Source organism: Schistocerca gregaria, chromosome 2 (assembly GCF_023897955.1).
Source record: "Schistocerca gregaria isolate iqSchGreg1 chromosome 2, iqSchGreg1.2, whole genome shotgun sequence".
In the NCBI taxonomy this organism is placed as follows: domain Eukaryota; kingdom Metazoa; phylum Arthropoda; class Insecta; order Orthoptera; family Acrididae; genus Schistocerca; species Schistocerca gregaria.
In genome coordinates this window covers 1,039,283,897-1,039,306,672 of record NC_064921.1, presented here as the reverse complement: position 1 = coordinate 1,039,306,672, position 22,776 = coordinate 1,039,283,897, and the positions used below count along the sequence as shown (strand labels likewise).

The 22,776-nt window shown below is 41.0% G+C and overlaps 1 protein-coding gene across 2 annotated transcripts in view; it reads right to left on the bottom strand.

Moving 5' to 3' along the window:
• The window catches only part of LOC126335557 (cytosolic endo-beta-N-acetylglucosaminidase), a 117,877-nt gene that overhangs the window by 25,175 nt on the left and 69,926 nt on the right, over positions 1-22,776 (bottom strand). Inside the window, exons 8-9 of one of the 2 annotated variants that reach the window (XM_049998971.1) lie at positions 7,895-8,020; positions 7,680-7,805 (exon numbers count right to left, since the gene is read on the bottom strand). In XM_049998971.1, the coding sequence (XP_049854928.1) occupies positions 7,680-7,805; positions 7,895-8,020 (252 nt within the window). The remainder of the gene's footprint in view (positions 1-7,679; positions 7,806-7,894; positions 8,021-22,776) is intronic. The other variant, XM_049998972.1, reaches the window with a different exon arrangement.

The following is a 22,776-nucleotide window of genomic DNA, read 5'->3' as shown; positions in this document are numbered from 1 at the left end:
AAACTGCCAAAATGTGGGAATTTAAGGAGATGGGACCTGGATAAACTGAAAGAACCAGAGGTTGTACAGAGTTTCAGGGAGAGCATAAGGGAACAATTGACAGGAAGAAGAATGGGTAGCTTTGAGATATGACATAGAGAAGGCAGCAGAGGATCAAGTAGGTAAAAGGATGAGGACTAGCAGAAATCCTTGGGTAACAGAAGAAGTATTGAATTTAATTGATGAAAGGAGAAAATATAAAAATGCAGAAAATGAAGCAGGCAAACAGGAATACAAACGTCTCAAAAATGAGATCGACAGGAAGTGCAAAATGGCTACACAGGGATGGCTAGAGAACAAATGTAAGGATGTAGAGGCTTATCTCACTAGGGGTAAGATAGATACTGCCTACAGGAAAATTAGAGAGACCTTTGGAGATAAGAGAACCACTTGTATGAACATCAAGAGCTCAGATGGAAACCCAGTTCTAAGCAAAGAAGGGAATGCAGAAAGGTGGAAGGAGCATATAGAGGGTCTATACAAGGGCAATTTACAAGAGGACAATATTATGGAAATGGAAGAGGATGTAGATGAAGACGAAATGGGAGATGTGATACTGTGTCAAGAGTTTGACAGAGCACTGAAAGACCCGAGTCAAAACAAGGCCCCGGGAGAAGACAACATTCCATTAGAACTACTGACAGCCTTGGGAAAGCCAGTCCTGACAGAACTCTACCATCTGGTGAGCAAGATGTACGAGACGGGCGAAGTACCCTCAGACTTCAAGAAGAATATAATAATTCCAATCCCAAAGAAAGCAGTTGGTGACAGATCTGAAAATTACCGAACTACCAGTTTAATAAGTCATGGCCGCAAAATACTAACGCGAATTCCTTAGAGACTAATGGAAAAACTAGTAGAAGCCAACCTCAGGGAAGATCAGTTTGGATTCCGTAGAAGTACCGGAACACGTGAGGCAATACTGACCTTACAACTTATCTTAGAAGAAAGATTAAGGAAAGGCAAACCTACATTTCTAGTATTTGTAGACTTAGAGAAAGCTACTGACAATGTTGACTGGAATACTCTCTTTAAAATTCTGAAGGTGGCAGGGGTAAAATACAGGGAGCGAAAGGCTATTTGCAATTTGTACAGAAATCAGATGGCAGTCAAGGGCCATGAAAGGGAAGCAGTGGTTGGGAAGAGAGTAACACAGGGTTGTATCCTCTCCCCGATGTTATTCAATCTGTATATTGAGCAAGCAGTAAAGGAAACAAAAAAAAAAAAAAATTCGGAGTAGGTATTAAAATCCATGGAGAAGAAACAAAAACTTTGAGGTTTGCCGATGACACTGTAATTCTGTCAGAGAAAGCAAAGGACTTGGAAGAGCAGCTGAATGGAATGGATAGTGTCTTGAAAGGATGATATAAGATGAACATCAACAAAAGCAAAATGAGGATAATGGAATGTAGTCGAATGAAGTCGGGTGATGCTGAGTGAATTAGATTGGGAAATGATACATTTAAAGTAGTAACGGAGTTTTGCTATTTGGGGAGGAAAGTAACTACATCTACATCTACATCTACATCTACATGACTACTCTGCAATTCACATTTAAGTGCTTGGCAGAGGGTTCATCGAACCACAATCATACTATCTCTCTACTATTCCACTCCCGAACAGCGCGCAGGAAAAACGAACACCTAAACCTCTCTGTTAGAGCTCTGATTTCTCTTATTTTATTTTTATGATCATTCCTACCTATGTAGGTTGGGCTCAACAAAATATTTTCGCATTCGGAAGAGAAAGTTGGTGACTGAAATTTCGTAAAAAGGTCTCGCCACGACGAAAAAGTCTTTGCTGTAATGACTTCCATCCCAACTCGCGTATCATATCTGCCACTCTCTCTCCCCTATTACGTGATAATACAAAATGAGCTGCCCTTTTTTTGCACCCTTTCGATGTCCTCCGTCAATCCCACCTGGTAAGGATCCCACACTGCGCAACAATATTCTAACAGAGGACGAACGAGTGTAGTGTAAGCTGTCTCTTTAGTGGACTTGTTGCATCTTCTAAGTGTTCTGCTAATGAAACGCAACCTTTGGCTTGCCTTCCCCACAATATTATCTATGTTGTCCTTCCAACTGAAGTTGTTCGTAATTTTAACACCCAGGTACTTAGTTGAATTGACAGCCTTGAGAATTGTACTATTTATCGAGTAATCGAATTCCAACGGATTTCTTTTGGAACTCATGTGGATCATCTCACACTTTTCGTTATTTAGCGTCAACTGCCACCTGCCACACCATACAGCAATGTTTTCTAAATCGCTTTGCAACCGATACTGGTCTTTGGATGACCTTACTAGATGGTAAATTACAGCATCATCTGCGAACAATCAAAGAGAACTGCTAAGATTGTCACACAGGTCATTTATATAGATCAGGAACAGCAGAGGTCCCAGGACGCTTCCCTGGGGAACACCTGATATCACTCGATGATTTGCCGTGTATTACTACGAACTGCGACCTTCCTGACAGGAAATCACGAATCCAGTCGCACAACTGAGACGATACCCCATAGGTCCGCAGATTGATTAGAAATCGCTTGTGAGGAACGGTGTCAAAAGCTTTCCGGAAATCTAGAAATATGGAATCAACTTGAGATCCCCTGTCGATAGCGGCCATTACTTCGTGCGAATAAAGAGCTAGCTGTGTTGCACAAGAGCGATGTTTTCCGAAGCCATGCTGATTACGTGTCAATAGATCGTTCCCTTCGAGGTGATTCATAATGTTTGAATACAGTATATGCTCCAAAACCCTACTGCAAACCGACGTCAATGATATAGGTCTGTAGTTAGATGGATTACTCCTACTACTCTTCTTAAACACTGGTGCGACCTGCGCAATTTTCCAATCTGTACGTACAGATCTATCGGTGAGCGAGCGGTTGTATATGAGTGCTAAGTAGGGAGCTATAGTATCAGCGTAATCTGTAAGGAACCTAATCGGTATACCATCTGGACCTGAAGACTTGCCCGATTTGAGTTGCTTCGCAACCCCTAAGGTATCTACTTCTAAGAAACTCATGCTAGCAGATGTTCGTGTTTCAAATTCTGGAATATTCCATTCATCTTCCCTGGTGCAGGAATTTCGGAAAACTGCGTTCAATAACTCCGCTTTAGCGACTGATGATGGTCGAAGTAGAGAGGATATAAAATATAGACTGACAATGGCAAGGAAAGCGTTTCTGAAGAAGAAAAAAATTGTTAACATTGAGTATAGATTTGTGTGACAGGATGTCATTTCTAAAAGTATTTGTATGGAGTGTAGCCATGTATGGATGTGGAAACGTGGACAATAAATAGTTTGGACAAGAAGAGAATAGAAGCTTTCGAAATGTGGTGCTACAGAAGAATGCTGAAGATTAGATGGGTAGATCACATAACTAATGAGGAGGTATTGAATAGGATTGGGGAGAACAGAAGTTTGTGGCACAACTTGACTAGAAGAAGGGATCGATTGGTAGGACATGTTCTGAGGCATCAAGGGATCACCAATTTAATATTGGAGGGCAGCGTGAGAGATGATGAAGCTTGCACAGGATAGAGTAGCATAGAGAGCTGCTTCCGCACATGATTAAAATTTGTACCTCTTTTCGTAAGTAAACCCTTCAGAGTTGTTTTTGAAATTCCTTGCTTTATTATTTATATTGACCAATCTGGTCCACATGCTCATATCAAACCTGCTCCTGCTGTCCTGTGCAAAATATAGAAAAGTTGAAATGGTGGTTTTTCATGCTTCAAGTGTCTTACCCCACTTCAGTACCACACACAGAAAACTCAAACAACAATATGAAATTGTCAGAAAAGGCCTTCTTTGGGTTGCTGTTCAATCCAAGAATCACACTGTTCTGAAAGTTGGTTATGGTGTCAAAGTGCTGATATTTCATGTGAATTCTTGCACTCTGTCATTTTGTGGTAGATTCATACTGATAACATCAACTATTATCGCCCGTGATGATTTTTTCGGAGAAAGAACTGTCCATGTTTCCCACTAGAATCAAGTCATGACAGGCATACAAACATCACCACTTTTGTTTCAGGTGGAGGTGTGAAAAAACTTTACACACATTTTCCTTCACAACATTTTGGTGAATGTCTTGAGCACCTGATTTACAGATGATGCTCCATAACAATTTGTGACACAATGATGTTGACACAATACTGTCTGCTCACACTGACTGTTGAAACACAAAGTTTTTGTTTGCAGTTGTTAGTTGAAGCTGCCCCCATAGTTATGGCACTGATGTTCCTCATCGCCAGGAATAAAATCAGTCTCTGACTTTTTTGGGCAGACTGTGTATTGTTCTCAGTCTTACATATAGCACATAATTAAATTTCATTAATTTTGCAGACGTATTGAAATGAGGTCTCTGCACAAAGGATGATTCCACATTTATCAATAATTATTTGCTAGCTGCTTCCTCCTTACAGAATTTTCCTGCATTTTGATTTAGGAAAATGCTGTATAGAGGAAGGAGACTGGTGAATAGTTACTGGCATGTTTGGAATCACTCTTTTTACTTCATGATCATCACTGACAAGTGGAGTTATGAAATTCTTAGGCAATCACAGTTTGTGTATCAAAATACAGTGGCACCACCCACTGTCATTATGGAAACTGAGCAGCATGTGCAACATTACTGCCAACTGTTGTGGTGCCACTCAGGAGTGTCTTCTGAAGAGACAAACAGCATATTCCTGCATATAAGCTTTCCCAAGGCCGTCATGAATCAATTGCAATGCCATCGGTGGTGGGCCAAGGATCAGTGGCCAGTTACCTGGACACCATAAATGAACAAAGCATTTAGTGACCTACAACAAAGCCTCAGCCAGGCAGTGTTGCTTGCTCACCCAATTCACTATGCACAGTTAGCTATTGTTGTGGATGCGAGCCAGTCGGCAATTGGGGCAGCAATTCACCAGTGTTTAGTAGGCCAATGGGCGCCACTGTAGTTTTTCTCCAAGAAGTTATAAGGATCACAACAAAAGTGGAGCGGGTATGACATGGAACTGTTGACGATCTACGAAGCAATTAGCAGAAGCTAGATCAATGAGTGTGTTTTCAGACCAAAAACTATAACACCTGCCTTTAAAAACACTAGCAATAAGTGCTCACCAATACAGTTCCCTTATATTGCGTCATAAGCCAGTTTACAACAGGCACACACCATGTAGGAGGTGCAGAGAATTTAGTGGCACTTGTGGGATTTCAGAGATTGTAGACTATGACTAGCTTCTGGTGGAATACACTGTGGATTCAGAACTACAGCAACTATTAAAGTACCTGCCTACAGATCTGAAATTCAAACAAATTCCAATTCCTAAGTCTCAGCTGAAGCTCTGGTTGTGACATTACTCAAGGAAAACCAAGACCATACATTTCAGAGCAGTGCTCCCATCTTTTCACAGCCAGGAACCAATGCCACAATTAAGTTGCTCACATGCTGCTTTTTGTGGCCTGGTATGAAAAGAGACCTGTGCCTTTGGGTACGTTTCTGCATTCCTTGCCAGTGAAGCAAAGTGGGCCAACATGTGCACACTGATATTGGAAATTTTCAAGGTACCTCTGCTAGATTCACAGACGTTCATGTGGACTGGGTCAGACCTCTTCCATTGTCAAAGGGTTACAGGTATTTATTTACTGCCATAAATAGGTGTACAAGGTAGGCAGAGGCAACCCCAACAGCTGATACATCAGCCAAAACTACAGCAAATAAGTTTCAGTGTATGTGGGTCTCATGTTTTGGGTGCCCTCTCCATGTTACGATTGATTAAGAATGCCAGTTTTTCCAGTTTGAGTGCAAACTGTTCGCAGAGTTGGCCAAAATGTGCCGTTTCCAATGCCACATGACTAGCTATCACCCTACCAGGTGGAATGGTAGTACAGAACTCTGAAAGCAGCATTGATGTGCCATCAAGTGAGATGGACGGAAGTGTTACCATTGGTGTTGTTAGGCCAGTGAACAGCTCACAAATGTGACAATGGTATGTCAGGGGCTGAGATGGTTTATTGCAAACCACTGTGGATTCCAGCAGACTATTTAGTACTAATCTCACTACCAAACACAGAGCACCTCACACAGTGGCTGCAGCTGCTGAAATGTCACTGCATGAATATATGTTGCTCACTGCCTTCCCACTTTGGCAATCATAAGGTGTTTGTACACAAAGACTTACACGATTGCTCTCACATAATGTTACAAACAGACAAGCACATCATGGAGATGTTTAACAATGGCATTTCGGCAAAGGTATTGATGAAATGCATCAAGCCAGTGTGAGTTTTACTGCATCAATCTCAGATGCCACACCTGTACATCAAGACGTAGCGAATGCAGAATGAAGTGAACGGATACCTCCCACATTATCCGAGACAGCACCACAACTGACAGATACATCACCACTGCAAACAATAGCGTCACCGCTCCCGAGACGCACACAAGAGCCAACCATTGGATTAAAATCAGGTATCAAGATATCCAACAGGCTCTGCACTTCAAGAAGGGGCTGTGTGGCAGAGTTACTTTTTGTGCACTTGTGCAAACTGATGTCAGGGTGTGTGATGTGTTTCTTTGTTGGACGTTGTTTCTTATCTTTGCTGACATGTTATGCAACTTCTTAGCATTTATTGATTCCAGTTGTTTAATAGTTTTGGCATGATTCTACAAATAAAGAGTTTTTTCACTCATTATTCACTACCAGTGTGTTATCAATGTGGTGTAGGTCCTTGCCTACAGGTTTATGGGGCTCGTATTTTGGACTGTGGTTGTTATTGGGGAACTCTGACAGTTTGTGAACTGGACTGTTTACTCTCATGCAGCTTGCAATGCTCTGGAAGTATTATGTAACAGATTTCAAACTGTTTACTACATCAGAGTTAGTCTTCATTGGTTTCCTGTGCAACTTGCCTATTACAAAACAAACAAATGTTCAACTAAGGCATTTATTTAAAATGTCTGTGAATATATTGTAAAATTTCTAACTGTGAAAATGTCACCAGTTGGGATCATCTGCTACTTGTTCAACAGATCTGATTAGGTACATGCCTGGACTACAACTTATTTGAACAAGTTATAGAAAGTATTTCATATAATGTAAGGATGATAACGCATCATGGAGGAAATTTAAAGGTATGCCACACATTTTTATCATTGGACCTTTGTTATTCTTGATCTGTTGAAATTGTCTGCAATGTTGTTTAAATCAGAAGACAGGATTAATTATTTCTGAAATGATATAGTCATTATTGTACAGGAAACTAAACAATGTATTCACTTCAGTTCTTAAATGATATGCATATTGGGGACTGCTTTAAAGTATCATTAACCACAATTAATCCAGTATTTTACTCTAAGTCTTGTACCAATAAGAAATAGTAAAAGTGGCCAAACATTTTAAGTTTTGAGGTGTGTATATTAATACTCAGTCTCCAAAGAACCATAACTGCAACCAATACATGATAGTGGAAATGCACAAGCGACATGCATTGTTTAGCAGAGATTACAAGCACTTTTTTTTCATGCATTATCTCAAAAATTTACCGCCATTAATATTTTGTAATCAGAATTGATTAACACAATGCGCCTCCTTACATCTTAGAACACAGAAACATGCAAAAACAGTCTGCAACACAAACCTGTACTTGCCTGAGCTTTCTTGTATTAAAAACATTATATCCAGTTTTGCATCCAAATGGTTTATATCTTTTATGGCTACTGACACTAATAACAGGCCAGACCACTCAAACTTGCATATTATCAGCCTGAAAAATTACACAGTACATTTAAAAAAACTGTAATATCATTTGTGGTTAAGACTTGTCTAAATTAAAGCCAATTTTCAGAACTCTACCTCTTATAAAAGGACTCTGGTACTTCAGGTGCTGGATCAGGTCTCCGAGTAGCTTCCCCAGCTTCAACTATAGCATCTACTGATGGGGCTGCATCTCCACTGGGGACATCTGTTTCATCATGACAACTGTAACAAATGAAATGAAAAAAATGAATGTAAAGAAATTGTATTTTATTTATTGTATCTGAATATGAAGAAACTGTAATCACATATGCACACAAGCAAAAATGGTAGTTTTACTATCAAGCCACATACCAGTATTTCAGAAAAAAATAAAGTTACAAGTTAATGTACTTACCACACTATTATTAATCATAAATTTGGCAGGGCATTTATAGGTTATCCTTTTCATAAAAAAACTTGATTTAAATTTTTACTTTTACAAACCCTGTCATATTTGGTAAAAAGGTTGAGTTTTTAGCACGTTTAAGAAGTACACTCAAATCAAACGCTATAAGCAATAATTTGTTGATCTCTGGCAAGCCAAAATTTTGGTTTAAAGATGGGTGCAAATGATAGAATTGCAAGCAATTTGTAAAAATATATTACAAATTGAAATCTGCATTGCTCCTTCTTCCAAAAGAAGGGGAAAAATAAACAACAACCAGTACAACCTGTGGCAGAAATGTGTTCTTTAAATATTTAGACTGGACAAATGTCCCAGAGCCTTTTAACACACAGCAACACAAGAGAAGAAGGATGTTCTAATCTTTTATACTACAGAGAATCACCATTACCACAGGTACAGCAATAATGTGCATGCTCCTCTCCGTACTTATTTAACTTACATTACAGTTGAATGTTCCTAAGGCATTTCATAATTGCCAAAAAGCATGTGTAGGCCTTCTTAAAATACTTTAAAAAGTTTTTTTTAAAAAAAAAGACTAACATTATCTGAAAAGCAAGCAGTGTTCAATGTTGTTTTGTATACTCTACTTACAATACCTACTTCTCCCCAATACAAATTGGAATATCTTTTTCAGGAACATTGAATATTCCGTTTTGGGCATCAGGGATGTAGAATGATTCAAGGTATACATTAACAAAAGATGGTCAAATCAAAAACTTAATCTGCATACTGTATTCCCCATTTCAGGGCACAACAAGAAGCAACTGAAACCCTGGCAGAGAATGTGATTCAGTTGCTCCAGTCCAGAGTGGCACTGAATCACAAGGGGAACGCTCATCTCTGGCCACATCGTTGGACTTTGTGAATTGTGCGATCCATCCTAGATTTTACATTATTTAATTTGTAGATTTACTTCATTTGCTGTATTTATTTTGTAAAATTATGCAATTCATGTAATTTATTTGTATTTCAGTTTCTATTGTCATATGCTAAACAAATAAGTAATAATGTCTACTACTGATGCTAGCAGGCAGTTTATGCTCATTTGAAATCACATAATATGAGTCTTTGTGAGATTAGGGCTTAAACTGTTAGTTGTAGGCCTGTTCAGCTATCATCACTGCTGTGGAGTTGATGAGTATACTTGTGCCAGCAGTAAACATTAGCTTTATGAACTACTCTTTTTAAGTCATTGGAAGATCACTTACATACATTAAGAACAAGGGAGGGATCAGCACCAGTCCTTGTGGGCACTCACATGCTATATTCACCTATTCTGAGGTTAGGTTCACACCCACGATACAGCCTACTAATGAGACACACTACTTTATGCTATGAAACGTCTATCCATGTAAAAGGGACACCATTAGTGCCACAACACTTTAGTTTTCCAAGTTAAATATTGTGGCCCACACAATCAAAGGCTCTGCCAAGACTTCATTTGAAAGGTGAGTTATTGTTTTCTCTGTGGAGTATCCTTAATGAAAAGCGAAGCTGGAGAGCCAAAAAGTCCACCTCAATGAAAAGAGTGAGAGTTCTGCCACATCCTCAAAAGTGACTGCAAGGAGTGATATTTAACTGTAATCAGAGGTGGTTTGATTCTACCCAGCTGGATATATGTGTGTTAATACAGCATATTTGCGTCTGTACGGGAGTCACTGATTTGTCACAAAGATACCTGTAGGGTAATCCTAGTAAGTCACTACAAGATTTTAATATTCTGCTACAAACATCATTATAGTCGGTAAATTACAATTTATAAGTGACTCGAAAGATTTTTGCAATCTTACGGATTATATTTTCTTAACTAATGTTCATTAGGTGTTTGTACAAGCAAAGCAAGTGGAATTGTATTTGGTTGTTTATTAGGGGGTGCAATGTTTGATTACAGGGTGAGGAAGTAATAATTAAATCTGGGGTCCAGTGATTTGAAAGTGTCAGCATTTCTGACAGCTATTTTATGCAGGCTCTATTTCGTTTGGATTACTATCAACAGGTGGGAGAATTTTTCCATTACTAGTGAGAGTAGAGTTTCAACTTTTGACAACAGCTTATTCTATGAATTAGATAGCACTCTCTCTCCCTAGCACAAGACACTTTAATCTCAGCAGATATGCATACCTCATGCTTGATTCTTTTCTGGTTTATCCTTGGCTGTTTTGGGAGAAAACAAGATGCAGAGTGCTGTAAGAGTATTTTCAAGAAAGAATTAAATTGTCCATGTACCTTCACAAAAATACTAACAGTGGGATTTTTCCACTGAAGGATGTGGTATCTCGTACTTGTAATTTCAGTTGATTGAAAAGACTTTACAAAAGGTTAAAAGCAATAAAAACAGGCTTCTATAGAGATATCTAAAAATGTTATTGTTGTTCACTCTCCAGCATCCTAATCATCTAGTACAACTAATGAGTCATCGCTGTTATGCTGGAAGAAGAGCATTATAGTACAAAACTGTCCATCAATGACGACCAGAAAAACAGTTATTGTAGGGTTAATTCTACTGAATTTAGTAGGAAAGAAAATAACATTTAATACTCAGCCTTTTAACATGCCATTCCCTTGGATAAAACTATCTAACAGGAGGTTATCACTATGATATCTAAATAAATGTGTGAAAAGGAATGAATCTATTAAAACAGCGAGTCTGCTGTGGAATCCATATATATGAAATGCCTTTGAACAAACACCTGCCAATCAAGGGAAGTTCCTAAATTGTTTCTCACAAAGTTAAATAAAACATTAACATTTACTGCTGGATAATGCTTAGGTATCCTTTTGTACTAATGTTAGATCAGTGATGTTTCTGGGGAATGAGTAGGGAAAGGTATAAGCATAACCTGCTTCGGCATTCTGAGGTATATACAGTAGTGTTTCATATTCCTCGAATATGCTTATAAGTGTGTGCTAGTAGATGGATATAATCTTGCATCCTAGAACAATGGCAACACATTATGAAATTTCTACTCGGCAGCAGAGTGTGCACTAATATGAATCTTCCTGGAAGATTAAAACTGTGTGCTGGATTGGGACTTGAACTTGGGACCTTTGGCTCTTGCGGGTGAATGCTCTACCGACTAAGCTACACAAGCATTACCCATGACCTATCCTCGCAGCTTCACACATGTTCTGAGCACCCACAATTAGTAGCTGTCAACATTGTTAAGTATGATCAATACTGCAGCATCACATCGCAACAGCCATCCATCCATTTGATTCATGGTAACCACTGGCTGTCAAACATATAAAGTATTATTCTTGTTTCAAGAAATACTATTCCCTTCTCATCAGCCTATTTGACACAATTACTTTGAGCTGTACATGTATAGAAAAAGGTCTTGAGAACTGGGCAATCAAATGTGCCCAGTAGTGACACGATCTACGACAAAAATAGTTGGCCAGATAATGTTCCTGAAGTGCATCAATTACAGGACTGTATCATTTGGATATTGGGACTTATTAGGTTTGAACATAATATTTTATCTGTAACAGTATTACTTTTGAGTTACAATGGCACCTTCAATACTGTGTACGTAAGGTTCTGAACCTCAATCAGTAAAAACAGAACCCTTACAGTATCACTCTGTTATCTGTATGTTTGTCTGTCTCTCTAACTGTTAAAAATCCTTTTTCTCAGGAATGGATGGATGTATCATGTTATGCCATGTACTAAGATCTATTGTCCCTTGGCAGTGTAAGAGATTGCAGCTTCTAAGTCAATGTAATCAAAATATATGGCCATTTATGTCGCTCATTTTGATACTTGCAAACTCACTCAGCATCAAAACCTATAGGGTACTTCCCATTGGCATAGAATCAGGAAATTTGGCAATAAACAGGGTTTCACAGTACAAGCAAAGGAAAAAACCTAAAACTGTTAATTTGTAATTATACCACATGAAAAAATATTTCTTTTATAATTTTTTATCCAACATCAAATTGATGGTAAAACAATCAGTAGTTCCATTCAGACTGACTGGATTGCAATGGTAAAAGTCAAACACCAGGCAATGAATGACTTTATTACTCATAGACGTGTTTCGGAATTTATCCATCAACAAATATCCAGAAACAATTGCTGCAAGTAGATATAGTGTTTCAGGTTATATGTGAAACTTATATTTGCAGAATATTTGTGGATAAATTCTGAAATGCATCATATAATCAATGAAGGCCTTTGTCAGCAGTACACACACACACACACACACACACACACACACACACACACACGAACGCGGAAACGCAACTTGCACACATGCCTACAGTCTCAGAGAGCTGAAATTACACTGTAGTTGTCACAGTGTAGTTTCAGCTCTCTGAGACTACAGACGTGTGTGCAAGTTGTGTTTACATTTGTGTGTGTGTGTGTGTGTGTGTGTGTGTGTGTGTGTGTGTGTGTGTGTGTACTGCTGACAAAGGCCTTAATGGCTGAAGGCTATAATTGAGTGAATCTTTTTGTTGTGCCTATTGCGACTCAGCATCTCCGCTATATGGTGAGTAGCAGCTTTCCTTCTCTGGTATTGTTATATTCCATCCTGGATTTTCCATTGTTTGATATAAACAATGAAGTCATTCTTTGCCTGATGTTTGACTTTTACACTTGTGACCTAGTCTGCGTTAATGGAGAAACACTGATTACTGTAATAATGGTTGCTTGCCTCCTACATTACTTTATGTCACATTTGTATTATTGAAATTAAAATCTTCTTGAAAATCATGGAATTCCTGGGACTGGTATCTTCTTAATATCTTTGTTGATAAGGGCAAAAACGATAAAGATTCTTGATTCCCTGAATCGATGAACTGTCTATAAATGTAAATAAGTTTGCACAAAACCCTCTGTACACAAGCCCTACTTGCATCTGACCAGTTTTTCATAGTGTTTGTAGCACTATAATGTAGACTTAGCTGAAATGGTCGTAGGGGCTCTATCTTGTTCCAATCATACCTGGACACAAATGTCTTTATACTGTTTCTTAACAGAACTGACAGTGAAATCTGCAGGTCATGGTTTATGTTGTTTGGAATGCAAATTTAAAAGCAAACAGACTATGGCCTTCCTGGTTGAACCAGCTTGGCATATGCTTGATATCAATAATGGACTAGGAAAAATTTAAATCAGGATGGCCATGTAGTTGAACCCTGACTATGTGCCCAGGGTCTTAACTGTTCTGTAAAACCAAGGCATTTATCACTTTATCACTATCAGTGTCCTCGAGTAACATAATATCTCTCTCTCTCTCTCTCTCTCTCTCTACCACATCTTTTTTTTTTTTTTTTGAGGTGGTGAGGGGGGGGGGGGGGGGGGTGTAAGCAGATGGCAGAGGGCACCCAAGTGCACGATCTGTCAATGTTGAGGATATTCACAGTGTCCTGTAATCTCCAACATTTAAGTTTTATTGCCTGACAAAAAGATGAAGCACCAAAAAACATGGTTAGATAGCAATGTAACCTCACACACATACACACCATTGGCAGGTATGTGAATAATTTGAGTTGTCATTTTCTGTCACATGTAGAGCGGCAACCAGAGTGCATTAGTTTTGTTCAAGTTTATTGCTGTTACCAGGCTTCGCAGGTTAATATGAGGCATGAACAGCATCAGGCATACAGTGATCACTATGAAGCACAGGGACACACCACATACTCATGTGAGCCACCATTATCAGCACCTGACAGGGTTTGAGTATGGCCTCACTGTGGGTTTTGTTTTGTCCAGCTAGTCAAATAGTGCAGTATCCAGATTTGTCTGTAACAATAGCTTAGCGTCAGACTGCTAGCGAATGTGAATGCAGTAGTCAATCACATCTGTATACAATAAGGGAAAATGGCCATATTTTGCACCCTGCTCATCGTAACCCCTTCACACCTATGCCTGCCACCAAACAGCAAGTGATGGACTCCGTGCAACATTCTGCGTCATTCCTTACAACTGGTCAAAGATGAGCAGCACCCAGACTAGGGAATTACTTTCATTTGTAGGTTACCAATGACAACACAACACAAATGGCTGGTTTTGGAGTGGTGCCTTGATGCCTGGCACTGCATTGTGTTCAGCAATGAATCGCTGTTCCGCACCACACCAGCTGACCATCACTGGTGAGTATGGCACCAACCTAGGAAGATGTTCCTTTTTCCACTGTTTTGAAGAGACACAGCAGTGTTATTCCTGTGGTGTCATGGTGAGCCACAGGGTATGTCTATAAGTCATGGCTAGTAGTGATGGAGAGGACTGAAAACACAGCAGTACCCAATGGACATCTCGTGTCCTAATATAGGGTACCTCTCATATGGCAGTACTGTGATGCCATTGTTTAACAGGACAATACTCATCCATACACGACTTTTGCCTCTATGAACTGTCTGTGTGATGTTGAAGTACTCCTGTGGCAAACAGGTTCCTCAGACTTGGCCCTGATAGAAAATAAATGGGATCAGCTTGGGCATCAACTCAGTCTTACAAGGGACATCTCTATGTTCAAACAGGTATTTGTAGTTACACATTTGTAGACAAACCCATAATATATTTCTAACTACGTTGGCGACAGCATGTGATTGTGTTACTCTCAGTTTGTACACAGCAGTGCTTGCGGTCTTGGGAGAGTGGGTTAACACACCAGTCCATCAGTTCCCTCAGCAATTAGTTGACAAGTTTAGTATTTGTCTGTCAGTATTATTAAAAACAAAGATTCCAAGACTTACCAAGCGGGAAAGCGCCGGTAGATAGGCACAATAAATAGAACGCACAAACACACACACAGAATTTCGAGCTTTCGCAACCGGCGGCTGCTTCATCAGGAAAGAGTGAAGGAAAAGGAAAGATGAAAGGATGTGGGTTTTAAGGGAGAGGGTAAGGAGTCATTCCAATCCCGGGAGGGGAAAGACTTACCTTAGGGGGAAAAAAGGATAGGTATATACTCTGTCAGTATTATCATACATATAAAGCAAAAATGAATGAATCCATTACTGACTAGAACATTTTCAATATTGTGGTATCCACATTAAGAAGGCATTATCCAAAGTAAGATGATCTAGAATGGGTTGATGACAATTTCTTAGTGTTTTTGGCAGATCTAATTATTGAGAAAAACGAATATTATAAAAAAAATTAAAAAAAATTAGTGGCTGTGGCAGAAACAGTACTCCTCAAAGATAAGCTCACAGTTATGGTGACTATGAACCTTCACTAGAAAAGAAATTCAATACTTTTAGTATTTTACATTTTGAACGTATTTACGATGATTATCATATGCCTCCATATAAAGTTGTGACCTACAGTTCGATACAGAAGAGCATATTGAACTTCAAAGTAATATTTGATTAAGTGAAAAATGTCATTATGAACATACATGCTGAAGAAACACAGCAATCAAAGAATTGGAGATAAAACAACATATTCCACTTCATTCTGACATAGCAAGGAATAAAGGACAATAAGTCCATTACTGGCATATGAAACTTCTGGCTATGCAAAAAAACAAGAGAAACTGGTACCGCCAAGTTTAAATGTTCTGCAGCTTTTACAGCATGTCTCAAGAAAAAATGCAGAATGTGCCATACGTACATTACTGCTTTCATGTCAGCCAGATACGTACAGGAAGACCACCAGATATTCACTAGTCTGAGGTCCATTCTGTCAAAGTAGTACACCAGAAAACTGCAAGTTTCCAGTATATCCACACTAAATTTGGAACACTGATTAAAGTGGATTTAATTATGAGCTAACTTCTGGCGTGACGCTATCTAAAAACTAGGAAAAATCAACAGCTACATTACACTAATCTGTACACAATACAACTCACACTTATATAATGGATGTCCAACTTTCAATGAGTAAGCAGTTAACAAATAAACTGCATGTTTGTGTTTAAGACATAATTTCTGGCCCAAAAGTTAGAAAGACATTTGGAGGCCAGCACAACTGGGAAAATGAGAAACAAGCATTTAAAATCCTTTTGTGTGAATGTTTTAATGACAATGTCACAAATAACCAGAAGTGTACACTACTTTGTGATTCTTGGAGTGCTCACAAGGATACAAAAATATTACATGATTTATTTGCAGGCAAAGACACTGAATGCATAATCATTCCACCAAAAACAACCAGATACACATGGCCTTTTGATGTATATTTCTTCTGCAATCACTACTTATAAAAGGAAATGTACTAACTGACTCATCATTGCCCAGCTCATAATGCTAAGGATAGATACCTGAAATCTGGAGAGGGTTTTGATCTTATGCTATATGCATAATTTAAGAAGTGATTTTTCAGAATTTCACCACTAAGGGACAGAAACAGGGATTAAGAGTTTTTTGAAAATATGTCCCTATTAAGGCAATTTTGAAGCTATAACCACAACAACTTGTTTTTTATATTAAAAACAAAGATTCCAAGACTTACCAAGCGGGAAAGCGCCGGCAGACAGGCACATGAACAAAACACACAAACACACACACAGAATTACAAGCTTTCGCAACTGGCAGTTGCTTCGTCAGGAAAGAGGGAAGGAGAGGGAAAAATGAAAGGATGTGGGTTTTAAGGGAGAGGGTAAGGAGTCATTCCAATCCCGGGAGCGGAAAGACTTCCCTTAGGGGAAAAAAAGGACAGGTGTACACTCGCACGCACACACACATATCCATCCGTACATACACAGACACAAGCAGACATATTTAAAGGCAAAGAGTTAAGGGCAGAGATGTCATTCGAGGCGGAAGTACAGAGGCAAAGAAGTTGTTGAAAGACAGGTGAGGTATGAGCGGCGGCAACTTGAAATTAGCGGAGGTTGAGGCCTGGCGGATATCGAGAAGAGAGGATATACTGAAGGGCGAGTTCCCATCTCCGGAGTTCGGATAGGTTGGTGTTGGTGGGAAGTATCCAGATAACTCGGACGGTGTAACACTGTGCCAAGATGTGCTGGCCGTGCATCAAGGCATGTTTAGCCACAGGGTGATCCTCATTACCAACAAACACTGTCTGTCTGTGTCCATTCATGCGAATGGACAGTTTGTTGCTGGTCATTCCCACATAGAAAGCATCACAGTGCAGGCAGGTCAGTTGGTAAATCACGTGGGTGCTTTCACATGTGGCTCTCCCTTTGATCGTGTACACCTTCCGGGTTACAGGACTGGAGTAGGTGGTGCAAGCAACTGCCAGTTGCGAAAGCTTGTAATTCTGTGTGTGTGTTTGTGTGTTTTGTTCATGTGCCTGTCTGCCGGCGCTTTCCCGCTTGGTAAGTCTTGGAATCTTTGTTTTTAATATATTTTTCCCATGTGGAAGTTTCTTTCTGTTTTATTTACAACTTGTTTTTTGTTTTACACCACTGTTTGCACAGTATCTAGATTTACACACGAGCAGTGGGTGTAACAACACAAAAATAAAAGAAAAAAGAAAAAGAAAAAAATTGTACAGGTCAATGCGAGCAAAGCAGCAGGCACTAAGCTAGTACAAAATATATGCAAGAAGTATAACAGCCCCTGTAAGGACTCCCTGCAGTGATTTTGACACTAAATTAGGAAACAGAATTTTCATAATGGAAATGCATTCTATTATTCATAACCAGCTGTCCGCTGAAGTGTATCAGCCCATCCTTCAATATTCCTGGCAGTAGCTGGGCACAACAATACAGAACATGCTGCTGAATTCAAGATTGTGATTCAAGTGGCATTTGATTTTGCAGCTCAAGAATGTGGTTCTGAGGAATGTCCAGACACTGCTTTCACCAAATAAGCCTATTATGATACTGCATATTCTTTCATGCATTTTGTTAAGGAACCTCAGGTACATTTTTTAAAGGCTGATAGTGGCCAAACTAAGAGTAAAACAAAGTTCAGTGCTTTCACCAGCATAATCACAATGATATGTAAAGCTGAATACAACTGGAACATGAAATTCCTGTTCGAGCTGAGAAACTCCCCCTGTTACTGTCAGTATCCAGGATATCAAGGACCAGTTACCACAGCTGTGGGCCAACTTGCCTCAAGAGAGGATACAATGGCTTTATGACACTTTCGAACCAAATCACTGTATGCATATAGGCTACAAGGGGGGCAATGTCATGGTAACCAGTACGCTCATACTACCACATCCTTTGTAAATCCGACTTCATTTTGGAATCACTGAAATAACATCATATTGCCTCTCAACCAGTGAAGTTTCATTTTGTTTCTTGCTACTCTTTTAGGTGCTTTGCTTATTTTTGTTAGACTGTTTGTGTTCTGGCAGAAATATTGTCAGACGAAACAAATCCTTACAGATTCTAAAAATGAGTATGTGTGTGTGTGTGTGTGTGTGTGTGTGTGTGTGTGTGTGTGTGTGTGTGTGTGTGTGTGCGCTCATGCATGTGCATGTTCCACATCTCCTTCTAAGCCAGTGGACCGATTTAAACTAAACTTGGGACACATACTGCTTATTGTCTTGAAAGAATCACTCTGGAAGAAATATACACCTAGCATTCAAAGGGGTGGAGGTGGGAGTCAAAAGTAGTGTAGCCCACGATGCACGAATATCCATACTTAAGTCATCCAGTACTTGAGAATGAGAACACTTAAGAGACCTGCAACAAATTTTACACATAATTTCAAATTTTTACGAAACTTTTTCTTGCTGACAACCCCCACAAAATGATGAAAGGAAAACAGTTTATCCTTTACAACTTTTTTACTGTTTATGCAGCAAAACTGCTGCATGAAGCATGATGTTTTAATTTATTACTTTCTTACTACTAACCACATTCGAGAAACATTTTGCAGAGAGGGTTCATGGACACCACTGCATGTACCAGCAAAATTACACTCTAAGACCCACCATGAAGGAGTTATGCTAATTGGTCATTAATTGACATTCATACCGGTAGTGATGTAAATTGCAAAATTGTAAATGTTGGTGGTCAATGGATGAATGCGTGATGGTACAGCGCAGTTTCACCATGCAGCTCACAAGGATAGTAAACAGGGGACATGTGGACACCAGGACATGAAGTCTTTATGAATTTAATCCTGTGTACTCTGTTGGACAGTAACTATGCCTTGCAGACAGGGCTTGAAATATTTCTGCGGGTGTCAGTGTTTGAGAGAGGACATGTTTTTAATTGGACTCGAAGAAGCTGGTAGTGATGTAAATTGCAAAATTGTAAATGTTGGTGGTCAATGGATGAATGCCTGATGGTACAGCGCAGTTTCACCATGCAGCTCACAAGGATAGTAAACAGGGGACATGTGGACACCAGGACACGAAGTCTTTATGAATTTAACCCCGTGTACTCTGTTGGACAGTAACTATGCCTCGCAGACAGGGCTTGAAATATTTCTGCGGGTGTCAGTGTTTGAGAGAGGACATGTTTTTAATTGGACCGAAGAAGCTGGTTGGAGTAATGGGTGAGTTGCTTGACACTTGAAAAGGAGCAATTCCACTATTTGATGATGTTGGTAGGAATGGGTGGACCATAACCAAATTCAGCATCAAGAACGAAGCAGTGAACTTAGAAAGATGACAAAATGAGAGGACCAATCAACTGTCGGAAAAGCACCCAGAGCCCTGGATACATCACCATCACCATCACCATCAACCCGACATGCAACTGGTGCTTCAGTGAGCACAAGGACAATTAAAATGTCACTCACAGAGAGCGAGCTGAGCTCATAGTGTCCCTGGTAATGACTACCATTGACCTCTGTACACCAACAAGCCCATTTACTTGGGGTTGGGCTCATTTGGCCCAGAATCTCATTCACTGGAGTAGAACTGTCTTCTGTGATGAGTACTGCTTTCAACTGAGCCCCTACGACCAATGAAAACATGACTGGATATGCTCCAGACAGTGGTGGCACACCAACCTGTCTGTCACCTCCCACACAACCTGACAACCAGGAGTGATGCTCTGGGTGCCATTTCCTTTCATAGCATGGCCCCTTTGGTTGTTATCTGCAGCGCCCATACTGCACAGCACTACACTGATGATAATATAGACCAAGCCATCCTGGTCTTACATTTCTGTAAGATAATGCCTGCTTGCACACAGCGAGAGTTTCTACTGCTTGTCTTCATGCTTGCCAAAACATACCCAGGCCAGCAAGGTCACTGCGTCTCTCCCCAACTGAGAGCATTTGGAGCATGATGAGCAGGGTCCTCCAACCAACTTGGGATTTTGACAACCTAATGTACTAATTGGACACAATTTGTCATGATATCCCACAGGAAGGCATCCGGCAAGTGTATCAACCAATGCTGAGCTGAGTAACTGTTCCGTTCGTCTGGACGACGGAATGCAAACGCTCCTTTCGCCAGTTGAAATCGGCGTTGCTTTCCAATACTTGCCTTACGCCATTCGATCCCCAGAAGCCCCTCTTGTTGATGGTGGATGCATCGGATTTCGGGATCGGTGCTGTACTTGAGCACAAAGATGGATCGCACGATCGCCCTATTGCCTTTGCGTCCAAATTGCTCTCATCTGCACAAAGAAATTATTCACAGATCGAGAAAGAAGCATTGGCTCTCGTATTTGGTGTTACAAAGTTTAATGATTTCTTATATGGTCGTCACTTTACCATAATCACAGACCACAAACCTTTGCCATCGCTTTTTCATCCGACCAAACCTGTACCTCCACGTACAGCGCAGAAATTCATTCACTGGTCTCTTTTCCTCTCGCAGTACCGCTACGATATCTTGTATCGGTCCACTGCTAAGCACGGAAACGCAGATGCGTTGTCCCACTTGCCTGTTGCTGAGGATAGGGCATTCGATTCCTCCGAACTTGCTTGCATGTTCATTGATGCGGAAACCGATGACATGGTCGAATAGTTTCCGATTGATTTTCGTCGTGTAGCTACAGCCGCCACAGCTGCCGACCCTGTCCTTGCTCCTGTTCTGTGTTTTGTTGCTACACAATGGCCTTTGTCAAAGTCACCGATCGGAGACCCGTTGGTTCGCAGATTTTTTGCTCACAAGGAGAGACTTTTTGTATGGCGTGGTGTTTTGCTGTTGCGTTCTGATAATGATCAGTCCAGTGTCGTGGTACCACGTTCATTACAGTCCTCTGTCTTACAGCTTCTCCACCAAGGACATTGGGGTATAGTGAGAATGAAACAACTTGCTCGTCAGCACTGTACTAGGTTCGGAATTGATGCCGCGAATTCTTTGCATGGCCAAAAGCCACTTCCCCTTGGCAACGCTTACACATCGATTTTGCTGGTCCATTCTGGAATGCTCGATGGTTGGTTGTGGTAGATTCATTTAGTAATTTTCTTCTTTTTGCTGTCCGGATGTCTTCCACGACATCGTCTGCCACCATCCAAGCGTTGTCTGCTATCTTTTGCATTGAAGGTCTTCCACAGACTATTGTTTCCGACAACGGCCCACAATTCATGTCCGCAGAATTTCAGTCATTCTGCAAGGCCAATGGTATTCAACATCTGACATCCGCGCCGTTTTTGCCACAGTCAAACGGTGCCACTGAACGATTGGTCAGGACTTTCAAGTCACAGATGGTGAAGTTGAAAGAGTCGCATTCTCGGGAGGATGCGTTATTGCTCTTTTTGTCCTCGTATCGCTCTCAGCCCCGAGATGGTTGCTCAGCGGCTGAGTTGCTCCACGGTCATCATCGAACCTTGATGTCTTTGCTACATCCGCCGCATCAGGTTCCTGTGCAGCGGCAGACACCTGCTTTTGTTCCAGGCGACGTTGTCTACTATCGCCACTATCGAGGTTCACAGCGTTGGCTCGAAGGGCGCATTCTTCGCTGCCTCGGACACGCTATGTATCTGATTTCGGGGGCCTCTGGTGAGGCATCTCAGTCAGCTGTGCCTCTGTGGTCACACGGGATCTGCCACTCGCCATCTGCTTTCAGCGACGGTGCCGTCCGGTCAGCGCCCTAGGGACCCATCTACTGGCTCACCTCAGTCCCAGGTGTTACCGACACTGCCTTCCATTTTGCCCCATGGCAACGCGCCGCCGCCACCGCCTGTTCTCCCGCCGGCGACGCCCGCAGTGGACGCGTCGCTGCAACCGCCAGGCGTCTCCCTGGGTCACGCGCCGCCGATCGCTTCCTGTGACCAGTTGTCCTCCGACATGGAACACTTGCCCGCTGCGGACCATATGTCATCTTCGCCCGGCGGGTGCACCGGCCCGATGGAGGTCGACCCTTCGGCCCTTCCTGTCTCCCTCCGGGCGCATACACCGCATGTTGGCGTGCACCCTGGAGCAGGTTTTCAGGTGTTTCCTAGCTCCCCACAGTCCAAATGGCAGGGTGCGGGTGGCACAGCCTCGCCTATTGTTAGGCTCCCCACCTCGTCACATACGTCAACATGGGGTCCTCCCCACGGAGGGCGGAAGCCTTATGCCACAACCGTACACCGATTTGTGGGGGAAGAATGTGGTGTCACCGCCCGACACCACACTTGCTAGGTGGTAGCCTTTAAATCGGCCGCGGTCCGGTAGTATACTTCGGACCACGTGTCGCCACTATCAGTGATTGCAGACTGAGCACCGCCACATGGCAGGTCTTGAGAGACTTCCTAGCACTCGCCCCAGTTG